Source organism: Necator americanus (assembly GCF_031761385.1).
Source record: "Necator americanus strain Aroian chromosome Unknown Necator_2022.05.29.01.07, whole genome shotgun sequence".
NCBI lineage: Eukaryota > Metazoa > Nematoda > Chromadorea > Rhabditida > Ancylostomatidae > Necator > Necator americanus.
Genome location: NW_026986548.1, coordinates 708,855 through 720,670, shown reverse-complemented (window position 1 = coordinate 720,670; position 11,816 = coordinate 708,855). Strand labels below are relative to the sequence as shown.

Genomic DNA, 11,816 nt, shown 5'->3' with positions numbered 1-11,816 from the left:
TGCTCCACACTGGCGTATCAGCTCAAGAGTTTCAAGAGAAAGGCGCCTCTTGGTGGTTTTAAAACTCTCAGCCTTCTTCGCGCAGTCGTGAAGGTGTTGAACGAGACGGTCATATTACTCGTCAATTGCGTAGCGAAGAGATCCCAGTTGATGACAGTTCTGGGATTTCTCCCTCTGAACTTGGCGGCTTTCTCTGCTCTCCTTGTGAAAGAAAATATTCCTCGGAGGAGGCGATGGTCCGATCCCGTATAGAAGGCATGGTCTTCTCGGTAGAACTTCTCCAGGTCCACGTAGAAAGCTTCGACTTCTTCTTCTTCGTATCTTGATGTTGGAGCGTAAGCGACGAAGATAGCCAAAGCTGGTGTTAGGCCACATCTTCTCATCCGCAGACGTCCGATTCGGGTCGTAAGTTGTTCGAAAGAGTCGATGTCCTTTGCCATTCTCGTGTTGACAAGGACGCCATCTCCACCAACACCTCTACTGTCGCATGTTCCTAAGAACAGTTCTTCCCCAGTTTCATATACGGCGTTGAGAGGGTGACGTCGTCTCGTTTCGGTCAGTCCGATGACGTCGTGCTTGATCTTCTTGGCTTGCATCATCAGATCTTCGATGGCCGCTTCCGATGCAAGCGTACGTGCGTTATAAGTACAGATCGCCATCCTATTCCTTTTCCGTTTCGGTAGCCTACATGACTCCTGCAACCACGTCCTACCTGGTGCTCCGTACCAGGCTTTCCTCCGGAATCAGAAGACTCTTTTCTATTACTGTGTTTTGCGTAAAAATTTTAAAACCGATGGGCAGGTTGCAAGCCTCTAGTCCCATGAGTTTCTGGGAGAACTTTCGTTCTCCCGGAGTGGACATGTGGAGCTTATTTGTTGGAGGCGACTCCAAACCGCCTCCCTTGCACCTTCCAGTCACTTGATTGCAGGCTTTTGGCCGGAACGACGTGCGGGATACAGGGATGTCATGAGTGAGTCCTGGATCAGCAGAAACAGGGAGTCCATCCCCTGAATCCACCTGCGTCTCTGGGCAGGCCCAAGGTCGCTTTTGGTCCGCGATTAGCCCCCTATCCGCCACCCGGGGAAGCGCCACGTAGCCTCGCGACTAACCGGCTGTGATCCCTCTAGTGAGGGAGATCCGTGGGTATTCTGCGTTACAGGAGAAAATGGTTTCTTTTCTATCTTATGCTTTTGTCTCTTCTGACGCCCGTCGCATCTAAATCCTCAAGAGACATGCAAATCACCTGTACAAGCAACGGCGTCCTGGTTTCTACCACAGCTAACAACACTCTCCAAATCTGCGCCGATAACCATTGCAAATTCCACTTGACTCTGGAGAATCCTTAAATTTCAACCTTACACGATCATGTGATCATGTTAAAATGGAATACGGAACAACAGTTGTCCACGACGACAGCCGCTTGCCCAACACTGGACTTCTGCGACAATCTCGACTGTTGGTTTTGCACCCCAGTAATATTCAATCCAGAGTGCCTGCCGGTGGTCTCCTTCTGTAGCCAATCCGCCTTCTTTTCGAAGGTGCAACTGCAATTCTGGGATTCTTCATTTGCATCCTGTGCAAATTATGCCTCATACTCTTTTGAAGAGTAGGCTCACGACGGCGGCCGAGTCGGAGCAAACGTCTTCCCCCTCTCTCTCCCCCGCGTTGGCAGTTGTGGCTTGCTTGCTAGCGCAACCTTGTGTACGACCTGTTATGGCCAGAAACAATATCATGTAGCACTCACAGACAAACACCTTCCACCGCGATGCATGCCTTCGATTGACACCTAATTCGACACTTATCGCCAACATTCGTGTGCGATGGAAGGGACTACATATACGTCTTCCCCCCTCCCTCACTGCGAACAAGAGACGATCTATTTTACATGAGCGACCTCCCTACACATGGGCTCATGCGTAAAAGGAAAATGTATCGACGCCATTAGCTTCAGCCTCATCCCAGAACTACACGCGGCAGACCAGTTTGCCGGACGTACATGAGGTTTTGAATCCTGCAGCGGGTTGGGATGTGATTGTTTCCACACCACCTCAGGGTGCTTACTCTATCGCATATGCCGCACACCGTTCACCAATAGTATACGAAGCGTTCCGGTGCATGCAATGGTCAGAGCAAGTAAAACTCGAAATCACTGTCGAGACGACGCAGCCCTGCAAGAGCTCGCAACGATTTGTGGAAACAGCAGTACCCAACATACCGATCAAGCTTTCATTCCGAGTTACCATGACGTTATTATTAATACCACCCACACCGTCCTAGAACACCGCCCTTATCACCGATGGCCACAATACCGCCCTTTGGACATCCACACTGAGACCACACCTCCCCTGTATATCTAAGGAAAATGCCACTTCTGCTCAATGTATCTTAAGAGATGACTGCCATTGTGACGCAGCTGAAAATAACGTTAAATGCCATTGCTCCGACTTCCCCATTGAACGAAAATTCAGCAATATTGAGCGAAAACTCCCTCTCAAAACCGCCTCTTGGAATTTATCGGTCAACGATTTGACCATACCATCACAGCAAAACTCAAGCACGATATCCGCGGAATTTGTCATCAACATTAATGACACCTACGACACTTTCTCAATGCTCATACATCACGACGAATGGACAATAAAGAACAGCGTTTTGCAAAGTTGATATCACTGCTCAAAAGTAGCACAAACAAAATGCGAAGCGAATGTGGAAACGCTGGAAGAAGCCCTTTGCGGAAACGACCATGCGCGAACGAAGCCCCAGGGTCCTTACTACGACTCAACTTCTACTCAGCGCGACAATTCAACTGTTCCTTATCTTGCGGTGCAACAACCCAGTATTTCATCTTTTCTGGCGTTTTGAAATATGTCGGCACCCTGAATATCCCAATGAGAAACATCATAAATGGAAATGATCTGACTTTCCAGGCTCTGACGAAGGCGACGACGCCGAAACGTTAGCCGTAATAAAGTTTGTTAACAATCTTGGCTATTCCTAAGTTGGACTATCGACAAGTTGCAATCTCTATGCCAAGATTCAAGGAAAGTCGAACGATCGCACTAAATGGAAATAGTACGACATATCATGAGATCGAATGGCCCAATTTTTACCACATTTTTAACATTATCTGTATCTGGTACAAAACGCTCCTTGGCATTCTTATCGTTGCTTTCGCGCTTTTGCTCCTATCTTTTTTACCGACTGTGGGCTGGTCCTCCTGGGTTTCCTCATACGCAGTGCTTTGATGCTTCTTATATGATCATGGCACATTTTTCTGATTCTACTCAAAAAAAAACCGGAGCTATCTACCAATATGTACGAAAAAACTATTTAACTCCACACTGCTTTAACTAGTTAGGAAAATTAGAATAACAAGTCCACCACCTTCTCATTTTTTTAGACAATAGACGACGCTACTAACTCACCTAACGCTACAAAGCCTACGCAACGCCACTTTGTCACTTTGTCTCAAAGCATCGGACATCTTTCTTCTCGTGTTCCCTCTTCATACGTGCAAGTTTGTCAGAATCCGACTCACTAGTGAAATAAAGTTTAATCTACTGTTGGTTCTTTGACTGAAATGTCTCGCTTTTATACCCATCTTCTCTTTCAACGCTTGTATAAGTATTTTCTCGAACAGCGCAGCTCAACAAATTTCAAGATTTTCAAAGGATTAAGTTCTTTTCGAGACTCAATATTTTTTGGGGAGTTTCAGGATTCATAGGGCATAACGAATATCACCGCCACCGTTATGATACGCTCTGAGAATGGTAATCAACGGAGGTTATCCCAGAAGGACAAAGTGACGTTGGCATAAAAATATTGACCTCAGCACACATATCGCAACCAGTCTTGAGATATTGACATTTTTGAGCAGTGAAGAAACACTAACCTTCAGCTGCTCAAATGTCATTCGCTTAATCAAACACCACGGATAGCCAGGCCCACAAGACGGCACAATGCTCACTTAATATCTACAAGCTTTGAAACTTGATTCAACGGTTGGCAAGCGCAAAAAGAAAGGTTCTCTAAAGCACACTTTAATTACCCAAGTCTGAATTTCTTCGCGTCTCTATTTTCTCCATAGGATTCTTGAGTGATCTGGTCCTCGAGACCACAATCGTGTGACCACCTCTGGAACCGATCATTTAGTTGGTCAAAAACAGGAATTCGGACCTGCATGCAAACCATTTTCGCCCTCAAATCTGAGTCGAAATGCATAGATCGAGGTTCCCGAATTCTTATTGTCTTCAATTGTGGAAGTTAAGATGCGTGGTTAAAGCCTCGTTACTATTCTCCAAAGTTCCTGAAACTCTGAGACAAAATTTTAACTCTGTCTACGACCGTGATCCTAATCAGTTTAGAATATAGCGTAGTACATTAGAGGAGGACCACCCAGTCGATTTTAAATTCCATTTCTCCTATTTGGGGCAGGTAGACCTTCTACTTTTCATCAGGAAATCACAAAAAACACAAAAAAAAACAAACACAAGCTGTGCAACTAGATCCGATGCTATATTAGAGTAAAATGAATAGAACAGATCACAAGAATACAGAGCCCTTTCATTTAGAGAAATCCTTGACGGTTCGTGGCACGTCTCAGAGTAGACGACCAAAGGCGAATTTGTGTCTATCCTGGTTCGCAAGTGGCTAAGAGGATCAACTCCATGGTTTTGGTGTACCAAAATTGAGTCATAATATTCGCTTCCCTACACGCGGTTCAGGCCAGAGGTCTGCAATCAAGTGACTAAGGTGTGCAATAGAGAGGTTTCCTTAGAGAAAATTTTTCGTACCGTTTAACCTTTAATTAGTATTTTCTTAAATTATGTACCTTTTTGAGGGTTGTTGTGCATTCAAGAGAATGTAATGAGAGATTCGTGTAATTTGACTGGATAACAGGTTTGAGTTTTGTAAATGGTTGTCGCTCACGTCTTTCGAATTTCACTTTTTGTAAATTTTTCAAGGGGAACCAAACCTGAAGGTCAGCGTTATGGACCACACCTATCTATCACTCGATGCAAACGCCGGAACAACGAGTTTATTCCCCTTCCTACAGAAGGACTGTGAATAGGAGTTGGAGAAACCGCTGACCACCTTACTGACATTGCCCTTAGCCTTAGCCTAGAATTCCTTTCCATCCAGGAAGCGATGGAGTAGATTGAAGAGCCAGTAATCAGAGGATCGAGGTCAGGTGTATAACAAGGTTGAAGAATCGCTGGCAAGCACTGGCTCTCCTGCAACCTGTCATTGGTCACGTTTAGCGAGAGGGGACACATCAGGTCTAAGCGCTAATAACTTCCTCTTTGTGCAGGAGCGCCCAGCACTCACCGTTTCTCCCTCACGCAAAGAAAGGATAGAAGCAGATGTTTTATTCCTTATCGTAAGTTCGATCACCGACAGTTCGTGACGTCCTCGTCGACTTAGTTGTTACACCATGCGAACCTTCGCTAGGGAACGCACAATAGTGGAACGGTGCAAGCCAGGCGTAGTTGTTAACTCCCCTGGTGTTGGCAGAGTGGTGCACAGCGTCCCGCAAATTGTCGATTTCATAAAGTGCCTGACCTGGCCGCTCATAATCATGCAAGAAATAGTCGTCATTTTTAAATTTGCCGAACCACGTCTTTCTCGCCTCGTGAGAGTTGACACCATTCCCGAATATTTAAATTGAATTGTCCTCAAGCTATCATTGTAGTACAGAAGCGGAAGCGACAAAAATAGGCTCGGTCATAGTCGCAGATGTGTGCCGTACTAGCATGTAAGAGGGAAATTGAAGTTTTGCAGCAAGTGTGACGAAAGTTATAAAAGGTGCACTTCTCGAACTCGCTAGACCACATCTTTCATGAACATACATGGAAAATGCGAGGTAGGTAAAAACATTAGAAGAGAGTTATGCTTCAAACTGATATTTAGATTCATGTTCTTGAGTGTTCTAGAGTGCACATTCGCAAAGTAATATTGGCTTAAACGAATACGTCTTAGTACTCAAGATTTTCCTAATTTTTCAGGAATGGAAAGGATGGTAGCGAGAACCATCTGCGCTTTTCTGGCTGTCAATTATATTTTGTGGTAGGTTTGATAATAGAACGAGGAAGAACATGCGAACCTGTAGATTAGAAGTTTTCCCAACAGTATCTTCACAGAAGAAAATCTTAAGAACAGTTTTTCATTAGAAGAAGAGGAACAAATCATGTCTTGCCGAAGTTGTTTGCCTTCAGGAATGAGTTCTGCAGTCCACACTAGTCCACTAGTACTGTTCTGATCTTTTGGTTGTACTGATGCTTGTTTTTTCGTATAATTCAAAAGGAGCATGAAGTAGGCAAGATGGAGCATTTTCGACATCACGTGTAATTTTTTTTTCTGTAGATTTAATTGAAGTGCGTAAGTTCCTAAAGTTTGGGACTGTGTGTGCAGGTAGGATCATTGTTGAGAACTCAGAACGCTCACGATATTCACACTACAAAAAGTGGAGTTCTGACTTCAATGATGAACTTCGAACTGTTCGACCACTTGTTGCGTGTTGAAAAAAAATCATTCTATCCAGCCTTCCAAAACAAGAAACGAATGGATACCAGTAGATCAATAACATAGTCTACGATGTTACTCACACAGCCCAAATCATACGAGCAGCTTCGGTGGCTTTAGGACCTTGCTTAAATATAAAGTATACACAAACATTCAAAAAGCAAATCGCTTCGAAGATGTGCACTTTTGTGCACTCGAAACTCCACTTTATTGGTCCAAAAAACGGAGACCACTAGAACTAAAAAATCAGAACACAATCTTTTTTGGACCGAGAGATTCTCTATTGAATGGCATAAAACACTTTGCCAACATTTTTCGCCGCTACTGTGTGTATTTTTAAGATTGGAAAAAGTGCTCGGGACTTTCACCACAAATAAATTGAATTCATTCATGATTCACGATGTTAAAAGAGAATGCACGTCTATATGAAAAAAAATTTATAAAATGTACCAAAAAAAGTATCTTTGAGTTGTTTTAGTACAATCTAATTTTACGTTTCGACCACACGACTCTTTGCTCTATTGCACTGTCTGCAATTTTTTCCCGGTGATTCTTGTTGAGATGCATAAGAAAACGTTACTTAAATGTCGAGACCAAATTTAACTTTCCTAAAAATTTTCTGTGACTCTGTATACTACTGATATATTTTGGAAATTCTGTTCCACGTATTCTACCCCATTCAATTTTCATTCCATCGTTGCTCGAAATTCGACCAGTCCCAATTGGCTTGTTTGTTTTCGACCTCCTACTGCTCGAAAATGAACACCAGAGGGCTATCAGCAGCCGGTGAATGTCAATAGGAAGTGATCCCTCGTCGCTGAAACACGTCACCAGAACGTAATTGCAGGCAGGGCCGAAAGGACCCACCTTATTCAAGATGGATGTGGGTAGTTAATGATGCAGGCCTTCTAGCTTTGTAACACTTCCATATATCGCCTTTCTAATTGAAACGACATTGTGTTTTCAAAGTGCGAGTGAGTGATTGACGACGACAATGAAACAAATAGGACCAGACTCAAATAAACACTATAATTATTTATCTTAGAAATGTTGAGATCGGACAATACCGTCGGGTAAAGCTCACATATTTGGCCCGTATAACAGTGAATATTGGCGAAATTCTACAAATGTAAGCGTTTAGCGTCATTTTCCAAAAACACAATAGCTCTTATGGTTGAACATGATCAGAATTGAAAACGTTAGGAGTATCGAATTCATCGAGGGCAATGGTTAGTGCTTATTTAAAGTTCTTAATGTATTGCACAGTCGAAACATTCGCACTGCACCGCGCTCGGTATCTTGATCGGACGGGGCCCATCTTCGCATTGTAACTCGGTGTTCACCTAAAATTATAAACTATTTGCTTTCATATGGAATCTAGAACTGTAGCAGAAACTTGTTATGATGCTACAAAGAACGTACATGCGGTTTTACTGTATGTACTTGTACCTTCGTACTTTAAGTGAACAACCTAAATAACTTCCCTTCTCTTTGCAACAGAAAGATTATAAATTCTTATCATAGAATTATGAAATGTAGCCTCATTAAGAAATTCGTGAATATACAAAATTGTCGCTAACTGCGGAGAGCTATTATTATTATACTGAACTGCTGGTCCGCTATTTTTACTACTTTTACTATGAGCGGTACTTGCAGTGAAGTTGCCCGTTCGAACTATTGAGGAAACATAAACATTTCTCGCTAAAACTTGTGAAAGTCACAGCAATTCTACAACGATCTCTTTACGTCTGCGAACGTTCTAAGGGTTTTGTTCTTGAATCTTTAAGACAAATTTTCTCTCTTAAATAAAAATACATAACCAAAGTAGTGTCGGTTGAAGCACATCCTAACAATGATATTGTCACCCACTAACAAATAAATTCGTCTAATTTTCCTAGCGGTAGTGTAAACAACATCAACATGATTAACTTGACTAAATTCGGACTAATTTCGCTCGGAATTTCACGTCAACCTCAACTTCGCGATGACAACTGACTGGCGGTAGTGCAGAAGCGTCAGTAAAGCAGTTGTGCAGTGAAAGAAGCCGATTCAACGCTGACACGATATTCAGAATTTAGCAGAAAGTGTGGTCCATGTGTCATCTAAGAATATGGGATTTTCGGCTGCCCCAACACAATCAGAGTAGATTAGTATAATTCTAACTAATCTCAAGAAAAAGAAAATATGGAAGGCGGAAAGAGGCAAGAATTGTATTAGGATGACTTGGATTCAATAAAATAATCTACAGATTATTTTATGGAGATTGGATCCAAAACAGCTTATGTGTCCACCTTCGAACTACTTTAATATAACGAAATAAAACAGGGTTCATTTAGAATTTATAAGCATGAGGTGAAAATTCGAGAACAGCTGTAGAGGTCAAAATAATAGCCGACTATTATGAAAGGCTCTTTTTCTCTTTTCGCTTTAAATCTCAGCCATTTGTCTCCATTATTAATGGAGATGCCCAGCATAAGTATTTAAAAATAACAACCTTTGTTCATTTTTCAAATCGCGCGCAGAATTACAAATCGAAAGCACAAATTCTGCTATTCTAGAAAAACACTGGCCCAAAGAATCAGAAAACACTCCTGCACTCAAAAATACATCGCTGAAAAGCTTGAATGTTTCTTTGTCCGTGAGTAGTGATCTTCGAACAAAATATGGGTTCGCCTCTCGAAGAGGCCCTTCTCATATAGTTTATTTTTGAAATCCATCCTATGAAATGCTCAAATGACTACCTCCGAAAAATCTAGATATTACAAAAGAATCAGCAGAAAAACAAACCCATTCCGTATCTGTCATTCGACAACATTTAGCATGTACAGAGGTCCTTCCTGTAATGGGGTTTGGAAAGCTGAAAGAAAGGCAGTGCCCACTGCATCGGTTCACTCTCAAAATCATAAGTTCACAACCCCGTTCGTCGATGATCTCCTCTGCTCCTAAAAAGGGTGTAGCTCACGATTTTAGGGACAATAAGAACCACATTGAGAAACTCACCAACTTTCCGACAATGATACTTTACTCCGTAGGCGATAGCGTGATGGGACGTAACAAGCAGCAACATAGAAATGATGAAAAAAGGTCGTCGCGAAAGCAAACAGTTCAACATAGAACGGAGGGCGGCAAAAGTTCCCATGGAACCCTAAATCACAGAGGACTCGCTCAAACACGGTAGGCAAACAAAATTTCCGGATTATGATGCGAAAAAATAGGTGACCGTGCACAGTGGAGATAGTATGTGGGACTGTGACCATCGGTTCAAAGACATTACCTCAAATTTGTGTTTTACAAATACATATATTGCAAGAACTCTCCCAATACCGTTGAGAAGGAATGTAGCTGAGAAAAATAAGCAAGAGAAGAAAATAGGCAGGACAAAAACAGCAAATAATAAAAGAGAAAGTCATGAAGAATGGATGATTAGCAGAAAAAAGATTACATGGTGCGGAGTTTTCATCTCATGATTGAAAGCGATGAGTCTAAGGAATCTCGCCTTCCTTCCAGTAAATTTCTGCCCCAGGAGAATATGAAGACAGGACGATGCAATTATTTTAACTGTTTGTACACAAAATAGTTGTTCGTTGTTTGTATGTTATGAAAGTGTTTTGTGAAAAACAAAGCGAGAAGAGTATTAGAAGCTTGGAGCGAAGTCGCACTTATTCCTGGTGGCAATCAACCTTCAATGCCATGCCATCATGCTGCCTCTTTCGGGAAAACGGACAATATGACTAAGAAAGTGTTCATGCTGCTTCAGTAACTCGGGCACTTCTGGGACCCGGAGAAAGAATGTTCCTAGATAAAAAAAAATGAAATTATCATATGTTAAGCGCGAAAAAAAAGAAAAATCAATGGTTCAAAAAGAAGTTCAGTGGCGTCTCTAGGACAGTCTGTTCCTGACCATGCCCTGACAACCATCAAAAACATTAAACATAGCCTTGAAAGTGTATTTATGTTTTCTTCTTATGCCAGCGAGGTTTAGGTGAAAATTTGAAACTGGTCAGTTGTTTCTCTTTTAAGGTCTTGCGTGGTGTACTTGGAACAATATCAGGGGTTGGCGAGGAGAGAGGAGGAGTTTGATGGGATATGCATGGTATCAAAGACCTCGAACCATTTTCAGGCCTTTGAAAAAGACGAGTTTGTCGAAACGTCAGGCCAAAAAAAAAGTTTCACCTAAATCTCGTTATCGCTATCAAATGCCGAGGTTTCAAGAAGAGAGGATTTGGAGATAGCCTTGAAACTTTTTACAGCGTAAGTGGCATACTGTAGTCGTCTACGGGAGTTCCTCATAGAACTCCCCTCATAGCAGTTGCAAAAACCAAATTTTATGACCCTTTTATGCCTTCATAGTGCATATGTGCGAAAAGAAAGAAAACTAGGTGGAGGCGCAATGCTCAAGGCTCAGACGCATAAATTTTCTGGTTTTTTTCTCCAAATTGGCAGGTATTCGATTGGCAACTTCATCCGTCATGAACAGCAGTTCTCGCATTTCTCGATAAACTGTAGTGTTAAGCGAAGTGAACCACGTCAAGTGACTTTTTCTGCAGAAAAATCATCAAAATTAGCGTTTTATTCTAATGACTGAAAAAAACTGTTTGAATTTGAGTTCCGGAGCGTTCATGAGAACAATAGAGGTGATGCGCGTTGGTCTGAGCAAACTTTTCCGAATCCCATTTTGACAAAATCCTTTCTCCCTCAAACAGAGCTCGAGAGAAAAACGAAGTCCGTCCTAACCTCGCATGAATGATAAAGGAATGGAAGATACATCAAAGTCCACTCTTCTTCCAAAATGAGCTCCAAGATAAAAAAAAAATTGCAGGCGAGAAAGTCCGAGATCAAAAAATTAGCAAAAAATAGTTGCACAAAGTCTTGAAAATCCGATGGAAAAATAATGAGAAAGGAAATGCCTATGCTGGTAAGAATCCAGGTTTTTTTCTTTGATCATAAACTTAGGTGTTGATACAAGTACGCTCCAGCAAAATTACGATTACAAAAGAACCTAAAATGAATACTCCTGAAAATGCTTGTATGAACTGTTTTCCATTAGATCCCAAAGAAGATATATTCGTAACTCCGTTTCGCACAAACTACAGATAGAATATGCTTCTAACATGCTGTCTTCGCCCAACAAATATATGAGTTCGAATCCTGAGGACTTGTAGAAGTAGATGGCTTACCGCAGCCCACTACGAAAAATTAACAAAAACCACTCCATCAAGCTGCGGCAGACATACTTTATGAGCTGTGATGAGCACCCAGAAAAAGAAGCACTAAGTAAGTGATCATTTATAAGT

At 42.0% G+C, this 11,816-nt stretch overlaps 2 protein-coding genes across 3 annotated transcripts; both read right to left on the bottom strand.

The window, feature by feature from the left end:
• Positions 1–17: 17 nt before the first annotated feature.
• RB195_026537 (uncharacterized protein) lies at positions 18–659 on the bottom strand (the record flags this gene model as incomplete). The annotated part of the gene is made up of 1 exon (XM_064177014.1): positions 18–659. The coding sequence occupies one exon, from the start codon at positions 657–659 to the stop codon at positions 18–20; it is 642 nt and encodes a 213-aa protein (XP_064071018.1).
• A 7,113-nt stretch (positions 660–7,772) lies between these two features.
• On the bottom strand, positions 7,773–9,661 carry RB195_026536 (uncharacterized protein; the record flags this gene model as incomplete). 2 transcript variants are annotated; one of them, XM_064177013.1, is made up of 3 exons in its annotated part: positions 7,773–7,865; positions 9,310–9,464; positions 9,523–9,661. In XM_064177013.1, the coding sequence occupies 3 exons, from the start codon at positions 9,659–9,661 to the stop codon at positions 7,773–7,775; spliced, it is 387 nt and encodes a 128-aa protein (XP_064071017.1). The 2 variants fall into 2 exon arrangements, with proteins under 2 accessions (XP_064071017.1, XP_013305497.1); XM_013450043.2 differs by having other exon boundaries at positions 9,523–9,589.
• Positions 9,662–11,816: the final 2,155 nt, after the last annotated feature.